General features: G+C 57.6%; 2 protein-coding genes across 5 annotated transcripts in view; one reads left to right on the top strand and one right to left on the bottom strand.

Annotated features, from left to right (window-relative positions):
* TMEM184B (transmembrane protein 184B) overlaps nt 1–8,159 on the top strand; it is a 62,174-nt gene extending 54,015 nt beyond the window's left edge. For 3 of the 4 annotated variants that reach the window (XM_019664606.1, XM_019664607.1, XM_019664608.1), the window contains 5 exons: nt 1,314–1,405; nt 2,292–2,461; nt 2,648–2,842; nt 4,788–4,808; nt 5,719–8,159. In XM_019664606.1, coding sequence (XP_019520151.1) covers nt 1,314–1,405; nt 2,292–2,461; nt 2,648–2,842; nt 4,788–4,808; nt 5,719–5,960 — 720 coding nt within the window. In that variant the 3' untranslated portion in view covers nt 5,961–8,159. The remainder of the gene's footprint in view (nt 1–1,313; nt 1,406–2,291; nt 2,462–2,647; nt 2,843–4,787; nt 4,809–5,718) is intronic. The other variant, XM_019664605.1, reaches the window with a different exon arrangement.
* Nucleotides 8,160–11,218: 3,059 nt separating this feature from the next.
* The window catches only part of MAFF (MAF bZIP transcription factor F), a gene marked incomplete at its 3' end in the record, with an annotated part of 27,596 nt that continues 21,033 nt past the window's right edge, over nt 11,219–17,781 (bottom strand). Inside the window, exons 2-3 of the mRNA XM_019664569.1 lie at nt 12,132–12,197; nt 11,219–11,575 (exon numbers count right to left, since the gene is read on the bottom strand). Of these exons, the coding sequence (XP_019520114.1) occupies nt 11,219–11,575; nt 12,132–12,167 (393 nt within the window). The remainder of the gene's footprint in view (nt 11,576–12,131; nt 12,198–17,781) is intronic.

Raw genomic sequence — 17,781 nt, 5'->3', positions numbered from 1 at the left:
TACCTCGTCTGTAACGGGGTGAGGCGGTTGTGAGCACCACGTGGGCTGACCCAGGACCGCACCAGCCTGTGGCCAGGCCCGTACCTCGGTGCAAATGGCTGCTCCTCGCTTTTCGTCAGTAGGTGCCTGTCCCACCTCCTCTAGATGGGAAGGTCGGGCCAGGGAAGTTTTGTGGGGTGTGCTGAGGGCAGCATCCCACCTCTAGCCCTGAGGCAGGCGCTACTGGCCACAGCCCCACAGCGCAGGTCACCAGGGGTCCCCTGCAGACCTCGCCCCTAGTCTCCAGGCTACATTCTCTGCCCCAGGGTCCTTGCTCTGTTTGGAGCCACTCTAGCTTAGCCTTTCCAGCTACTCCCACCTCCCAGAAGGGGCCTTGTCGCTTAGATTTCCTTGATTTCAAGAGAGTGGTGATTCTGGTTGTGTTGTGGGCACTGAGCACACCCCTTGGCTTACTGCAGCCTCTGTAGGGCTTATGAAAGCCTGGCTAACGAATTCTTTCAGTGGCTGAGCAGGCCGGCCGAGGCCTTGAGTGCACAGAGGCGGGAGACCGCCGGGACTCGGTGCTGTCTGGTTCTTCATCCATTTCAGCTTCCCTGGGCCTCAGTTACCTCGTCTGTAACGTGGAGGTGAGGCTACGAACTTCCGCAGCCGTTAGCTGGCGAGGCCAGAGTTCAAACTCAGCTGTCAGGACTCCAGACCCTTGCTATTATGGGCTGCTTCCTTTTTCGTGTTCCTGTAAGGCATCTCCGTCCCCAGTAAGACACAGCTCGACGTACGCTCTGGACTCAGGCCCAGGGCATGGGGCAAGGAGCCAGACCCGGGTTAGACGAGGCTGGTGAGAGGAGGCCGTCGCCCAGCCCTGCTACCCGTGTGGTCGGCCCCTTGATCAGGGCCCTCACTTTGCCCGTCTCCCCGGCCACCTACCCGCTGCTGCCCATCAGCAGCACTCACCCTTGCACTTGTCCACTCGGCCTCTGGGCCCCGGGTTGAGCTGCTCCCTCTGCCTGTCCCATCTCTCTGGCATGTTCCTATTGGTCCCTTCTCCAGTGGCATCTTTTGTTTCCTGGTCTCCACTCCTCCATCAGATGTCCTTTCTTCACACCCTTGTCTTCTCACATAGCTGAGTTACACTGTCATCGAGTCACATATTCTGCCTCCTCCTCCAGACAGCATTCCCCTCGGCGAGGACACCGGGGTCCCTCCGCTCCGCCCCACTCCCATCTCCTGACGTCCAGCAGGTCCACCTGGCCAGAGACGGTGCTGGGTACATGGTTTCTGTGCTCACCCCGACTCTCGGCCTTCTCCCCCCACAGGCCACCCTGCAGTTCTGTGTGGTGAAGCCGCTCATGGCTGTCAGCACCGTGGTTCTCCAGGCCTTCGACAAGTACCGGGACGGTGACTTTGAGTAAGCAGTGGGTCTCCCCAGGGACATGTGGGGAGCAGTGTCGGTGCTGGGGTAGGTGGCCCTGCCCGGAGGGGAGAGGGTGGCCGCAGACTGGCCACACAGCTACACCCAGGACCTTCCTCTGAGTGGAGGCCAAGCATGGCCCGGCCTTCCTCACGCCTGCCCGCACCCCGGAGCTGCAAGGCCCAAGCCTGGCAGCAGCAGCCATTACACTCGGCCCCGCTTCTGGCACAGGAGCGAGCTGTCAGCATCCATCACCCTCACGTACAGGCTGCAGAGTGGTGCCCTGGGGGTGGGCCCAGAAGGAACAGTGACCGTTCCCTAGATAGGGAGCAAGAGAGTCGGAGTCCTGAGTCCTTGGGTAGAAAATCTCTCCTGTGTAATCTTGTCTCCTGTGTAAACATCTCATGTTGAGGGTTAGTGAAAGCGACCACATGGCCAGGAGGTGGCAGGCACTTAACACACTCCACCAATACTCTGCACAGGGGCTCAGAGTGGGACGTGACGGGGCTCAAGGGAAAAGAGCAAAGCTGAGCGCCTAGTCACTCTGACACCTGTCACCTGACCATCAGGCTGAACTCCCCACCCCAGGCCACACTGGCTTCCACGCCCGTGTCCTCCACCATGACCAGGACACCAGAGCTGCAGGCTGGCATCTTAGACACACCCGTGAGCAAAGCAGAGGCAGCAGGGCTGGCCTGCACTGTGGGCACACACCCTCACTCCCCACTCATGTTTTGATCACCTCTCTGTGTGGCTTGTGAGCACTGCTTGGGGAGCACTGCTGACAGCCATGGGAATTGGCACGGGGCAGGACAGGATGGGGAAAGGCCCCTTGTCCCTGGGAAGGGTCTGTCCAAGCCAGAACGTTGCTCCGTTCCTGCAGCGTCGCCAGCGGCTACCTCTACGTGACCATCATCTACAACGTCTCTGTCAGCCTGGCCCTCTACGCCCTCTTCCTCTTCTACTTCGCCACGCGGGAGCTGCTTAGCCCCTATAGCCCCGTCCTCAAGTTCTTCATGGTCAAGTCTGTCATCTTCCTGTCCTTCTGGCAAGGTGAACCTCCTCCCAGCCCCTGAGATAGCCACCCTGTCCCCTAAGCCTCACCCCTCTGCTCCTGTTTGCCATCCCCGGTGCCCTTGGGACCCAGGCTGTGGGGCTGTCCCTGGGTGGAGTGCATGGAAGAAGAGGGACTACGAAGGGGGTCCAGTCTGGGCCAGACACCCACACCTCCCCTTCCAGGCATGCTCCTGGCCATCCTGGAGAAGTGCGGGGCCATCCCCAAGATCCGTTCGGCCCGCGTGTCGGTGGGTGAGGGCACCGTGGCTGCCGGCTACCAGGACTTCATCATCTGCGTGGAGATGTTCTTCGCAGCCCTGGCCCTACGGCACGCCTTCACCTACAAGGTCTATGCCGACAAGAGGCTGGACGAGCAAGGTATGTGCCAGGGTCTTGGAGAAGACTCCAGCAGGAGCAGCACGCCCAGCCCCTCCCAGCGCCCCTCCCGCCGCCCAGGGTCCTACAGGAGTGGAAGGGTCAGGGATCCCAGTTTACATGTGGGAAAGAGGCCACAGAGGTGGGCTCCCCCGGCCCTGTCACAAGGTGGGGGTGTGTCCTGGAAGCTAGGCATGCTTGTCTCTTGCAGCAGGTCTGGAGTATGGAGACCCCCAAGACGATATGGCACAGTATCCCCATGGGAAGGTCAGGGCCCAGGTTCTAGAATAGACAAGTTCCTAAGGGTTCCTGACCTCAAACAGTTATATCTTACCCTGCAATTCTCGTGTCTTTAAAGTTGTTTTTTTTTTAACCTGATTACTTCTCAGAAACAGACACGGATGGTAATAGCTTTTAACAGCTTCCCTTTATACCTGCTGATCTGCCTCTGTTAGAACAGTTATACATGAGAACGCCCCAAGTCTTAAAAGTCCTGTGTCTGGGCCCCACCCTCATAGATTCTGCAATAATTGGTCTGGGCTTGGGCCTGGCAGGGTGTGCTTTCAGAGCTCCCCGGGGTTGGGGGTGGGGGCTGCCTCTGGCTGCTGCTGGCAGGGAGGGGATATCTGAGGGGGACAGGAAGAGGAGGCTGGGGATGCCTGAAATGACAGGAGGCAGGAGGGCTTAGGAGGGGAACCCTCCTGGTCTTAACACATCCACGCAGGAGCGCAGCCGCTGCCAGCTCCCTTCGCACGTGGCTGGAGGCTGGATCTCACTCCCCTGGCACCTGCCATAGGCCCCCCAGAACTGTGAACTGAGCAGAGTATAGGGGCACCATGTGTCAGTGGGCGAGGGCACCGAGGGACTCCTCGACCCCCACCACCACTGCCACGTTCTTTCCCTGTTTGGGAGGAGGCCTTGAAATGCCTCTGTGGCTGCTGGAGGCATGGGCTGAGTTGTACTCGGGGCCTCTTCACTAAGCGCCCGACGGTGTTCTCCAAACACACTTGCTGGGGGCTGTAGGCACTTCTTCCATTTTTGACGGCACACCTACTCAGTGCCAGGCACTGCTGGCCACGGCTCACCACTGCCAGCTGGTGTCCCCCATGCTTCCCACGAGGCCCCCTGGAAGGATCCAGTGAACACCTGATGTTGAGGACGATATCCCTTGGATCTGGTGGTGACAGACCCTGTGCCCTTGGGACAATCACTTTTGTACCTGGAGCCTGGGAGGGTTTAAAATGGTTTAAGGAAACATTTCTGCACATGGTGGCCCTGCAGAGGCTTTCAGCAGACGCCTGGGCTGTCTTCCCGCCCACGGCCCTCCAGACACGTCCACCCCCGGCTGTACAGCTCTAGCAGGGACCCCAGTCCAGCCAGCACAAGCTGCTGCTTCTTGCCCGCTCTGTGCTGGTCCTGGCCGGTCATGTACCCACTAACCATGACACCCAGCCCCTCTCAGCGCTCCAGTCAGGTGTGGGTACAGAGCTGGCTCTCCGGTGTGATCACAAGAAACCCTCAAAGCCCCACCCCAGCCTCGATTTCCTGTCTGTGAAGTGTTGTAGAGCACCACGCACAGGCTTAGCAATTCCAGTCAAACCTAAAGACAAATGGGGGTGGGGGTCCTGACTTAGAGGCAGAGGAAGAACTCCGACCGTTGTCCTGGGTGTCTGCTGTTGGTCCTCCACCAAAGACAGTGGGAACGCCACAGGAAGTCATCTGTAGGTAGATGTTCCACCCGGGCCCTGAGGGGCAGCTAGGGATGCCGGGGCGGGTGGGCCGGTAGGGCCGGTGGTGGGGAGTTGTGGGGGTGGCAGGGCGCGTGGTGTGTGCTGGCCTCGGTGGTGGGCACGTGGTGTTCACTCAGCTGTCTCTTGTCTTCTCTATTTCTCCTGCTTCTCTCCCTCTCCCCCTGCCCTGCTTTTGCCCTGGGTTTGGCTGCGGGCAGTGCCAACATATGGCCCTTACGGTAGGTTTTGCTCTCGGTCTGCACGTCTGTCCTGCACATCAGTCCTGGTCACGGTAACCGGCATGCCTCTCTCCCTAGCTCCTTCTCTGTGTCCCTCTCTCCTCCCCCATGGACACCCCTGGGTGGTAGAGCTCAGAGCACCTGCCCGCCAAGGGCTGCCCTCCAAAGAGCTGGCCTGCTTGTGTCCTGGTCTGTCTTTGTTCTGGAATATTTCCCGCTTGGTTCTGGGGCATAGCTCTTGTTAATGGGAAACCAGGGGCAAGTAGTCTGTTCCGTACCTCGGAGGATGGGAAGGTGGAAAGAGCAGGCACGTTTGAATCTGAAGACCTGGGTGCGAGCCGGGCTCATCCCTCACCTCTCGGTTTTGTGGCCTGAGCCCATGGGGAGGGTTCATCAGAGAGGGAATTAGGAGGAAGCTCATCTTGGCAGGTGGCGCCCGCTCTCAGAGCAGGGCCCGTGAAGGTGTCGGCTCCACTGGGTCCACGCCCCTGCAGCTGTCCTGATGGAGTGGGGTCCCTGGGCCATGCCCCCAGGAGAGGGGACAGGGCTAGCACCCCTGGCTCCCAGGCCCCCTTCCTCAACACTCCCCGTCTTCAGTCTATGCCCAGCCTGGCCTGGCCTCCCTGGGGCATTCCAGGCTCATGGCCTGCAGGGTGCCAGTCTGCACCCCAGGCCCCCTCCCCAGTGGCTCTTACCTCTCCTCCCTTCGGGGGTGCTCTCTGCTCTGTGCCCCAGCCAGAGGAGCCGTGTCTTTGCCTGCGCCTTCTCGTGTCCAGTGCCCCGTTCTCTGTCCAGAGGGGGTGGTTGGATGACATAGCCCTGGGGTAGGGGTGCATCTCAGGACCAGGGGCCAGCTGAGCCACGTCGCCTCCCTCTGCCCAGCCCCCTCACCCCACCTCCTACCTTGCAGGCCGCTGCGCTCCCATGAAGAGCATCTCCAGCAGCCTCAAGGAGACCATGAACCCGCATGACATCGTGCAGGATGCCATCCACAACTTCTCGCCCGCCTACCAGCAGTACACACAGCAGTCCACCCTGGAGCCGGGGCCCACCTGGCGCAGTAGCGCCCACGGCCTCTCGCGTTCCCACAGCCTCAGTGGCGCTCGTGACAACGAGAAGACTCTCCTGCTTAGCTCCGACGATGAGTTCTAAGTGTGCCGCTTCGGGGGAGGCTCGGCGCCTTGGCCCAGGGCAGCTGTGCCCCTCCAGCCTTGTGTCCAGGCCAGGAGGCAGGCTGGCACAGCATTGGCATCGCCCTTTAATTTATTGGACCAGAGACACTCACATATCGCTTCCAGAGGAACAGCCAGCCGCTGTCTGCCCAGGGGACAGCCCCAGGCTCACCGACGAGCCTTCAGGAATATTTATACAAGGCCAGGTCTGCACTGCCCAGGCGAGGGGCGGAGGACGCTGGGAATGACTCCTAGGCCCAGACACTTGTGTTGTGGACCAGCAGCCACAGCCTTCTCAGCCTGTCCCCCAGGTCATTGCCCTCCCCGAGGAGACTCTCAGCCCCACCCCCAAACACCGTGCAATACAGCAACCTGGGCTCTTGCCACCTGCTCCCTCCCCTGTCGCCTCTTGTCTGATGCTAGATTAGCCTCCACCTGGGCAGGAGGGAGGAGGCAATGCAGCTCTCTGTGAACCCCCTCCTGACCCAGGCCTGCCTGGCATGCTGCAAGGATCAGAGCCAGACACCAAGAGCCACCGGTCCCACTAGGAAGGGTCCTCAGGTGCCTCTGGGCCCCTCTTCTGTTGATGTGGCCTCTCCAAGCTGGGGTCCCTGGGCCCCTGGGTGTCCTCTCTGTGGCTGCACCTCTGCCTCTCACGCCCCTTCCTCCTGGCCTGCTGAGGACAGCCAGCAGCCCACACTGCCCCTCACTTGGGGTCTTTCCTCTTGAGAGCATTTTTGGGCAGAATCCTTACTTCTTGGCTGTTCAAAGGGTCAGGGGCTCCCACCCTCCTTCCCAGGCTGAGCAATCAGAACCTCTGCTGGGTCCTGGTCTCTCTCTGGGGCTTCTCCCCCCCCATTTCAGGGGAAGAGTCAGTCTCCATGTTTCAGAGCAGCTTCCAGAGGACACAGTCCTGTGGGAGGGAGGACGGAGGGCTGGGCCATGCAGCCGGGGGCCAGGAGCGGGGAGGAGTCGGCGCAGGCTCCTCTCCGTGGCCCCTTCCCTACCAGGGCCTGGTGTCCTCCCTTGTCTGGCCCCCTAGCCCGTCTCTTCTGTGCCTTAGTCACATATGAAAGCTCCCCCTCCCTAGGCCCTCAGTCTGTCCCAGACACTCCCTGGGGACTCCCTGTTAAGCTGCTGGCACTCAGGATCCTGCAGTGCTGGGCCAGGCGCCTTGGACAGGCCTCAGGGGTGGCCAGGACCACCAGTCCCCTCCCCTTGCCCACCTCCCCACCCATATACCTGGAGCCTCCCAGGGCCGGGGCCCCCTGGCAAGCTGGGCTTACCCCGGCCACTGTCTTAGGAAGAGCCTGGAGACAGACACGATGCTTGTTCATAGTCAGAATGTCCTGTCCCCATTTGGGTTTGGGCTGCAGCAGCCTGGGTCGGGGAATAGGGTGATGGAGAAGGGCCCTGCCCTGTGGCATTGGAGCGTCACTGGAATCTTCTTCCTTTTGGCCACTCCTGGAATGAACTGTGCTGAGGGTTGGGTGCGGGGGTTACATCCCAGTCGTCTCGGTGGGCACTTGGCCCTTGTGACCAAGCCAGTTGCCTGAGGGCACAGAGGCCTGTGGTGGGGGGAGGGGTCCCAGGATCAGGGGTGGTTGTGCACCTTAATCTGGGGTACTGGAAGCCAGCTCTGGCCCCTGTCTGGTGGGCCTGGCCGGCTGGTACCAAGCTGCCCAGGAACGCAGCAGGTAGGTGCTGGCTGTCTGAGGACGACCTCGGTTCCCGCTGTTATTTCTTCACAAGTCTGATTCTCCTTCCAGGCCAAAGTATGCAGCCGAGTCCCTGCCCCTGGTCTCTGTTGCCCTGGCACTTGCCCTCTAGCTCAGGGGCAGGGAGCATCGGCCCCTGGGGAGATGGGGGCTGAGAACTCGTGCCTGACCAAGCCACCCCTCCTTCCTAGGAAGCATAACCTACCTTGTCTTTTTTCTTTTTTCTTTTTCTCCCCCGATAGAGTAGCTCTTTGTACATAAAAAATACTTGAAAAATTAATTGTATGATGTATGAGAACACAGAGTACCCTAGTTTTGTATCTCGTGTATGACTGCCATGAGTTCCAACAGAAAGTCGCTCTATTTTGGTCTCTGTGACATTTTAAATGCGTGACAGAAGTGAGCAAATAAAATGAGAAAGAAATATATATATGAGATAATATAGATTGTATTGAAATCTCTTCTGTCTATGGGTGAGGTTTTTTTCCTTCCTCTTTCCACCTCTGTGGGTGTATTGGGGGTGTTTCGTGGTGGTGGGCAGGGATTCATATTGCTAGGGACTAACATTGGGACCCAGGCCCCCACTGGACAAAGCGTCTCCCCATGGGCCAACAGGATACAGTGGTAGCCTTGGTCGCAAGGAGCCCAGCCTCCTGACCCTACAGGGCTGGTGTGGGCAGTGGGCTGATGCCCGGTTCCTGTTTTGTCAATGAGCTAGGTGGAGCCTGCCCACTGGCAGCCCCCTTACTGCAGGTGTCTCTCTGGGGGTGGAAGAGATTTCCTGGGGTCCTCATTTCTTCCAGCCTATCTTCCTGCCTCCCTGAGCCCACCCAGGGCCTGCTGGGCTGTGGTCACTGCTCACCAGGCCAGGTATCTGGCCACGCAGGGCACCTTCGCATGCCTTCTCAGGGCCTGGCCTGGAGCCTGGTTGCAGTGACATGGCACTAAGGAATGTGGCGGGGGTGGGGGAAATTCCCAGCCTCAGCTCAGTCCCTCCCGCAGTTTCCGGCTGCCTTTTCAGGCCTGAGCTCAGCATCTCAGAATCAGGGCTCAGGATGGGGAGGGGGGCCACCTGAGGGGGAGAAAGGCCTGTGGACCAAGCCAACCCATGTGGTTTGGCCCTTCCCCAACTTCCACATCCTGCACCTTCTCCCAGTCCCCCACCATCTCCATACCCATAGCCTGGCACGCGGAAACCCTCCTCACCGCAGTCCTGAGCGCTCTTGTAAACGTTTACTCTGCGTGTTCAAGCTTGCAGCCCCTCAGGTCCCCAGTGCTTTGTCATACCTATGCCCTCAGAGTATCTTCCTTGTACAGATGGGTAAACTGAGGCTGCAAGAAGCTAAATAAGGCAACTGTCACACAGCTAGAAAGAAAACGCACACTTGGATTCAAACCCCCCATTTTCCAGACCAGCACAGTCACTCCATCCTTCTCAGGGTGCCCTGGAAGCCCCAGCACACTGCGATTACAGAGCATTTGGGGCCTACGATGGGACACGGGGGTGCGTTTCAGGCCTGCAGGCTGGGACTGAGGAAGCCACTTCTGTCCCCGCCTCCCTGTGCCTTCCGGAACATGAGGAAAGTATTTTCTACTTGGCTGTAGAAAATCAGACCTCAATGTGAAAGTGCTGGAGAGATTACTCTTCAATCCGGGAATTTTCCTCTCTGGGCGGGACTGTTTACTCACCGAAGGGATGCCCAGAAAATTTAACCCTACATTTCATTGTCCTCCCGCCTTTGCCTTCCCCAGGGAGGATCCTTGGCTCCAGGCACTCAGATGGAAGGACAGATGTTTTAGTGCCACCCTTCCGGTCCCTGCCTCCACCCCACCCCCAGCCTGTGCAAGAGCTAGTGATGGTGCAGTTACTTTAGCTGCAAATTGAGGCTAACCCTCCCACCTAACAGAGGGTCTTGCCTGAGGTTGAAAACAGAACTCCACCTTAGGCCTCTTCATTTAGAACCCCCTACGTCCACCCCACCCCACCCCGCAAAAAAAATCCAGCTCAGGACATACACTTCTTCACTGTGGAAAAAGAGAACTTGACTTTATTCAGAAAGTCTACAAAATACAGAAGGAGGATAACTCGCTTACTGTAAGTCAGAAAATAAATAAATTCTGGGGGCCGGACAATTTTTTATAAAACATTTTGTGGTGGTTGTTGCCATCCGGCTTTCCCTAAATATAAGATAAAATGTGACTTATTTGCAGATATAAAATATAAAGTCCAGCTCAGGGCCATAGCTACTTTTCCCAGGGAGTGGGCGCTAGAGCTCTGGCTGGGGATAATAACTTAGATTCGTGCAATAAATAGACAGCGGGGAGGGCAGCTGTATACGGTGTGGACGGAGAGGTGCGTCTGGGCTTCCCAGGAGAACAGGCGACAATCAGGGGCAGTGGTCAGCCCCCACCCCACAGTGGACAGTCACGGGGGTACAGATGGCACCCTTCCCGTTTAAGGACCCGCACACCAGGCTGCAGGATTGCAGGATCCGTCTTCTTCCCACCTGCCACATCGGTCGCTTCCTTGGTCCCCTCTCTCTTTGGCTGGCCAGCTCCTTCCCTCTCTTCCACCTGAATCACCTTCTCTCTCCCTCTACTTACCCCCCTGACTCACAGAGAGCCGTCTCCCAAGCCAGGGAGGCCCTTCCACCCTTTTTCAGTCCCTGTCCACTGTCCCCCTGACACCATGCCTGGGATTTCAGGGCAGCAGTGGGAAGACGCGGCTTTTAGTTCCAGCTCAACCACTAAGGGTCTGTGGCCTTGGGCACTGTCTCACTCATCCATTGGAGGCCTGTCCGCCCCCACCTCCCCCATATCCCCACCCCAAGTGGGCGTCACTAGGTGATTTCTAACGACTCTCCCAGCTTTGGAAGGCCAGTCACCTTCAGGCACTAAAGCAGAGGTATGAGCATCAGCTTCCCATGGGGCAGCCCCACAAGACACATCCAGGGCCAAACCTAGTCCTGAATTCCAGGAGGGTGGGGAGGGGCCACTGGCACAATCTGAGCAGTTTACAAAATGAGGGGTGGCTCTCTTGTCCTCTATGGCTCTTCTCTGATCCACTCTGTATCCCATCCAATCTAGGAAGGCTGACCTTTCAGCCAAGGGAGACTCCAGACCTCTACCCCACCCTACCTCCTATCTCACCAAACTTGCCCCTTCCCAGGGTCATTAGGTCCCAGTTTCCGGGTCCCACGAGGAAGACAGGCTCTGGCGAGAGAACGTGTGATCACCACTGGGGTTGGCGGCTGCAGAGAAATGGCATCTGGGGACAGAGGTGGCGCTTAGGCACTTTGGGAAGGGAGCTGGGGTCGGAGGGGCGTGGTTTTGAGAATGGGGCACGGTCGTTGGGCGGTGGGCACTAGGAGCAGGCGGCGGGGGCGGGGCCGCGGGATGCGGCGACAGAGCGCGCGAAGCCCTNGAGGTGGCGCTTAGGCACTTTGGGAAGGGAGCTGGGGTCGGAGGGGCGTGGTTTTGAGAATGGGGCACGGTCGTTGGGCGGTGGGCACTAGGAGCCCACGAGTGCGGCGGGCCCGCGGGATGCGGCGACAGAGCGCGCGAAGCCCTGCAGCGCCTCGCACTTGCCGCGCAGCGCGTCGAGCTCCAGGCGCATGGCGGCGTTCTCGCGCGCCAGCTTGTCCACCTCGCGCTCCAGCTCCGACTTCTGCTTCTGCAGCTCCTCCTTCTGGCACACGCGCTTCACGCGACAGCTGGCTGCATAGCCACGATTCTTGAGCGTGCGGCGCCGCTGCTTGAGCCGCGTCACCTCCTCGGCCGAGAGCCCGCGCAGGTGCCGGTTCAGCTCGCGCACTGACAGCCCCATCAGAGCCTCGTCCGACAGGTGCGGAGTGTTCTCACTCAGCTCGCGCTTGATCTGCGGGCAGCACAGTGAACGAACGCATGGGGCAACTGAGGCCCAGGGTCGCATCCTTGCCTGTGGGCCCTGAGCCTTGGGCCTGGCACTCAGCAGGTGATGGCGACGACTCGCCCTCCACCCCTAGTCCTTCCCCTTCACCACCATAATCACTGAGGTGGTGGCTGGAGTTGCTGCAAGTCCCCGAAGTGGGGCAGGAATCCCTAAGAGGAAACCAGGCCAAGCCGGGATCGGAACACACAAGGAGCCACCCCAGGGCTCGGCCCGAATTCTAACCCAGCGACCAGGCAAGGACTCAGCCAAAGAAACCCAGGAAAGCACCTTTGAAGTCCTGCAACCTAGTGGGCATTGTCCTAATGGGGAAGCAGATCCGGAGAAGAAAGCGACCTGCCCACGGGGTACACAGCCCCGAGCTTCTCGGGGCCTCGTGAGGCCCGGTGCCTGCCGAGCAGCTCTGGGGGATTCCAGGTACTGAAGGGGAAGTGGGATGGGAAGCTCAGCCTGGGCAGGAGGGAGGGAGGGGAAGGACTGGGGGCAACAGGGGCTGCCTCCTCACCTTCAGAGCTTTGCTGGATAAGGGATCCACAGACATGTTTCCAGAAGGTGTCCTCTGGGCTGAGACCTACGGGAGACAGGAGGCCACGGTCACTTTTTTTCCCATGTAGAATAAAATCCAAACTCACCACCTTGGCATTCAAGGCCCCTGCTGTCTTGGAACTCATCTCATACTTTTCTCAGCCCCAGTGGTCCAGCCCCAGTGGCCTCTTGGAATGGCTCGTTTCAGCCTTAGGGCCTTTGCACTTGCTGTTCTCTTCCCTTTCATCTCCCCACAGTGACTCTTCATCAGTTAGGTCTTTGTTCAATTACATCTCTTCAGAGAGGTCTAACTGTCCCGCTGAAACACCCCCTTGTGTCATGTCACATAACCCCATTTACTTACCCTCTGCAATTATTTTATGTTTGATGACTTGTTTATGGTCTACCTCTCCCTCCCAGCCCTCCTCCACCAAAATGTACATCCATGAGGATCAAGGCCTTGCCTGTCCTACCACTGCATGAATATGCCTAAATCAGTGCCTGGCACATAGTAGGTGCTCAATAAGTATGTACCAAATGAATGGACCCCCCTCTTACCCATGGGGCCCAGACATGTGTATTTTATTAAAAAATAAAAATGTTTCATTAAAGTACAACCTACATACAGAAAAGTACATAGAACACATGTGCACTAGTCAGTGACTTTTCACTAGATCCAACCAGCACCCCATCAATATACAATATAACCAGTACCCTCCTTTCCCCCTGCCCAGGCCTCCTTCATCCAGACCCTTGTTTTGGAAAAGCTTCCCCAACCTGGGGGCCACCTAGAGCAAATTCAGCACTGCCCTGGGCAGACAGGATAGCTATACCTAGACTGATGAGGGACCCTTTGGCCCTCACAGCCTCCCCTGAAAGCCCCATGTTCACTCAGCAAACATTTACTGAGCATCTACTATTTGCCAGACAAGTGCTTGGCACTGGAAAGACATGGAGAGTACATTCTAGGGGCCAATGGTCATTGCTCTGGGCCGGTAAAGGGACTGTCTCTCAAAGCCCCCTTTGCAGCAGTCCTCTGTCCACAGGCTCTCTCTTCTTCTCCCCCATCCATTCTTAGGCTGTTTCCTCCTCTGATAATCCCCATGGAGACGTGACAGTGGTGAGGAGCAAAGGAGAACGGGGCGGGAGGGTGGTCTGAGACACAGCATCCCGTCAGTTCTCACCAGCAATACCCAGTTTGATAGGGCAAAGCAGGGGGTGAAGCCTGGGTCCAGACCCTGGCTCCTTGAGTTGTCTGTGGGGCTGGCCTCTGACCCATTCTGGGCCCCAGGTGTCTCTCAGAGACACTGTGGAGAAATGGAGAGTGTATGGACTTTGGCACCAGACACACTGAGGCCTTTCAGAGGTCGTCCCACTCACTAGCTGTGGGATTCTGGCACCTGAATTAACCTCTCTGTGCCTCAGTTTCCCCATGGGTGATAGAGGGTGGCTGTTTAAGTTAGATCATGATATTCCTCTCTCATGACCCTTCCATGGCTTCCGTCTCATCCGGGTTACAGCCAAAGTCATCACAATGGCTCACAAGGCACTGCATGCTGTGGCCTCAGCAAACGCCCCTCTGACTTTAGCACCTCCTTCGCTCCCTTCCCTCACTCTGCTCCAGCCACAGCCGCCTCCTTACTCTTCCTCACCTCCTGCCCCCCCCCACACACACACGCAGTCCTCCCCAGGGCCTTTGCACTGGTTGTTCCCTCTGTCTGGCATCCTCTTCCCCTTCATAGCCACAAAGTTTGCTTCCTCACTTCCTTCAGATCTCGCTTCAAATCTCGCATTCTCACTCATTTTAGAATTCCTAACCCCTGATTCTCTCTCTTACATTCTCTGTCTCCCTTTCCTACCTCACGTTTCTCTGTAGCACTTCTCACTATATATAATTATTACCCACATATATTTTACTTATTTGTTGAGTGTCTATCTCCCCACCAGAGTGCCAGCTCACAACAGCAGAGAAATTGTCTTGTCCACTGCTTACCCCCAGTGCTTAGAGCAGCGCCTGGCACATACTAGAAGCTGGTGTAATGGTTATTGGAGACTCAGGGTGACTCAGGCCAAGGTGGGGACAGTCCAGGGCTTCTTAGAAATCCCCTAGCTCTTGCAGCCCACACAGCCAAGGGGTCTGACACGCCAGACGGAAGCAAGGAGTAGAACAGGAAAGGGAAGTTGGCACTTTGAGAGATCCCCAGTAGAAGCGGCCACCCGGCCCTTGGGCTGGGAGGGTCTTCAGAGCCACCCAGCCTTCTTGTGGTGTAGCTGGGGTGAAATTGAGGCCCAGGGAGTCCCAAGTCAGGACCCTGACCTTTCACAGACACCGCCTGGAGGCCCTCATACACCACCTCCACCAATCCTGCCCTGCAATACTGGCCTCTTCAATGGCCACCTTCCCCCAACACACACAGCCCTAGGGAGGTCCCAGCATGTCGGCTCATCTCCACACAGCGACCAGAGGGTCTTTCCACCGTGTGAACCTGACCATGTCATCACCCAGATGCAGACCTTCCATGGCTCCCTACTATCCTGGGGTCAGAGTCCAGGCCCACCGTGTGGCTCCCAGGCTCACTGCCACCACTGCCCACCTCCGTTCTGCATTCCAGCCGCGTGGAATTCTTTCACTTCCTCTCACCCCACGCTCTCTTGCCTCCGGGCTGCCCCACACCCTGTGACACTTGTCTCCCTACTTTATCTGGCAGACTCCTCCTCGTCCTCTGCCCCGGGTGTAGACATCTCGTCCTCCAGAAAGCCCTCCCTGACCCCTTGGACTTGTTAGGCACCGCCCACCCCAGCTCTTCTCCCCTGCACTGTAATGGTCCGTTTCCTTGTCTGCCCACCAAACAGGGAGGTCCACAGACAGGAACCAGGCTGAGTCAGCTCTGGGTGCTGAGGCTGCCAGCACGGGGCATGGCAGGGAACAGGGCCCGGTGAGGTGTGGATGGGTGCAGTCTCTGACACTGTCCGTCACCCAGCTTGTCAGTGTCTGAAACAAGTACCAAGCCCAAGCCCAGCTGAATATCATCGAGAGAAAAACCTTCTAGCCCTATCTCCAGTTCTTCCTGCTTTCCATCTGCCTCCTTGCCTCCGCATGGCAGGGTTGGCACACAGACGCCAGGAGGAGGGGAAGGGAGCAGGAGGGTTCTGTGCTCATGACACTTGGCCCCGAGGCAGGCCATGGGAAACAAGGAAAGGAGCACTGGATAAAGAGTCAAGCCCAGGTTTTCTCCAGGCTGTGTGACCTTGGGCAAGCCAGTCCACCCCTCTGGGTCTCCATTTTCCCATCTTGTGGGAAATACTTGCTCACAGAGTTGGTGGAGCCATCGGTAGCCGTCAGTGAGCACCTGGAAGGTTATGAGAATAGCTGTCTGTCCAGGAGGGGTCAGGCTATCAGCATCTCCGGGCCTGCCGGCCTGCCAGGGTCACACAGGAAAGGCCCCTGCCTCCTCACTTTACCCAAGGGGAGGGGAAGATCTAGAAAGGGGCATCTCTTGCCTGAAGTCAGGTGAGTGACTGCCTTTCCCTTCCCCCAAATCGGGAGGGATTCTGAACACCTGTAAAGGCCCCAGGACTGAATCCTGGTCCCTTTCACCCTGTTATCATCCTGATTCTCCCAACAACCCTGTGAAGTAATGCCCAGAGAGGTCAATAGAGTAGTCCAGGGTCACACAGCTAACAAGGGGTGGAGCTCAGGACCGAGGCCACACTGAGCCACGCACCTCGTCCTAGTGTGGACCTCACAGGGCACCCTCTCTGTGTTTCCCCACCTCTGTGAAGAGGAGGCTGGACTTGTCAGTCCCCAAGGCCACCCAGCTCTGATGTGCCAAGAATTGTGTTGGGTCTGCTAGGGATATGCAAATGACATACAGATAGCCAGGCCCCCTTGCCAGCTGTTCAGAGAGTTGGATGTTGTTAGGTGATGCCCAGGCAGTCTGGGCTACACAGAGAGACCTGATGGGAGAGGGGAAGCCTCGTCCCACATCGTTAACTGAAAGCCTGTTGGGTGCTGGGTACTGAGCACTGGGTGCTACGGCTGATGCAGAACCTTAGAGGCCGGGCCTGGCCCCTCAGACAAGTCATTTTCCCTCTCTGGACCTTGGTTTCCTCACTTGTTAGTGGGATCAATTATTATAGCATTAATGTGTAAAATACACAGAGACTTAGACAAGATCAGAAATGGCAAATGGTTGGCCTGTGTCACCATCATCCTTCCCGCCACTCAACACAGACATCACTAATCAACCCCAATACTTTTTCCCAACTGAGGTTGGACACAGCCCCCAAATCTTTCTCAACACAGCGCTGTTTTACACTGAGCTTGGACACAACCTCAGAATCCTTCTCAACACAGTCCTCCAAAGTAAGCCCAAGAGGTGGAAACTGTTGGCTAGCCCCTGTTCTATATAATGGCTGAAGGTCCCACCCACTCGGCTGGCTGTGATTCTAAGTACTTTCAGCCCTAGGGAGGCTCTGAACCTGTTCTCTCCTTTCCTCCTTCTCCTCTTCTAGCCTCAGCCCCCTTAACTACATCCTGGATGCCAGCTGAGGCACCCATGTCTGCCCAGGAATGCCCTAGCTCAGCAAAGTCAGGCAATCACAGAGGGAAAGTCTCAAGAAGGGGGAACTTTCTGATAACCTCAGACTTTCAGCCTCCAACCCTAGGCCAGGGGCTGCCAGGCTGGAAGCCAAGGGTCTGGGCCCCCCCACCCCCCACCCCAGCAGGCTGCCTCGGCCAGTCTGGTTAGACCTCGGGCCTGAGACAGTAGCTGATCTAACCTTCTTGTCACTGAGACAACCGAGCAGCTGTTTGGTGGCAGTGGTGGGCTGGAACCCAGGAGTCCTGACTCCCAGGTCAGGGCTCTTTCTTCAGTGCCAGCCAGCACACTGTCCCCACAACACACCCCTGCTTCTTCCCTTTGAGGCCAGCAGAGCGACCTCCAGGGTCTATAGGTTCCTAACATTCTTTTGGAGGCATGAAGAATGAACTTACTCTTGGGGTATTGATTGACAGCTGCCTTGCCCAGTCCGAAGCCACAAACCCTCCTAGGGCCCCTCTCTGCCCCGCCCCCCGCCCTCCCCCCAGTCCACTCCAGAGACATCCTGCAGACGGCCCACCCACTGGCATAGCCTCCTCTCTGGCTGCTGAGCCATTTTGCTTCCTCTGTGAGGACAGAGGGAAAAAATGTGTTTTCCTGGGCCTTGGCAGCCAGCATTGGTGGAGCCTCCTCCCTGATGGAAGGGGAGCAAAGCTGGGAGAACCCAGCACCCCAGGGAAGCAGGAGCCTGGGAATCAGGCTCTGGGTCTGCCACCTGCTCCCTGTGTGACATCAGGTATGCCACTCCCTCTCTGTGGGCCTCAGTTTCCCAACACGTCAAACCTCCACCAAGCCTGAGGTACCATCTAGCACTGACAATCTTGGAGTTTAGAGTGTCAGATTCTGCCCTGGAATGGAGCTCCAGGACCACTAGTGGAGGCCCTGGAGCAGCGGTTGTCAACCTGTGGGTCGTGACCCTTTCACAGGGGTCGCCTAAGACCATCGGAAAACAAAGATATTTACATTACGATTCATAACAGTAGCAAAATTACAGTTATAGAGTAGCAACGAAAATAATTTTATGGTTGG

The sequence above is a fragment of the Hipposideros armiger genome, unplaced genomic scaffold, assembly GCF_001890085.2.
Source record: "Hipposideros armiger isolate ML-2016 unplaced genomic scaffold, ASM189008v1 scaffold_426, whole genome shotgun sequence".
Taxonomy (NCBI): domain Eukaryota; kingdom Metazoa; phylum Chordata; class Mammalia; order Chiroptera; family Hipposideridae; genus Hipposideros; species Hipposideros armiger.
Note: the sequence above shows the minus strand (reverse complement) of the source record. Positions and strands in the feature narration are given on the sequence as shown.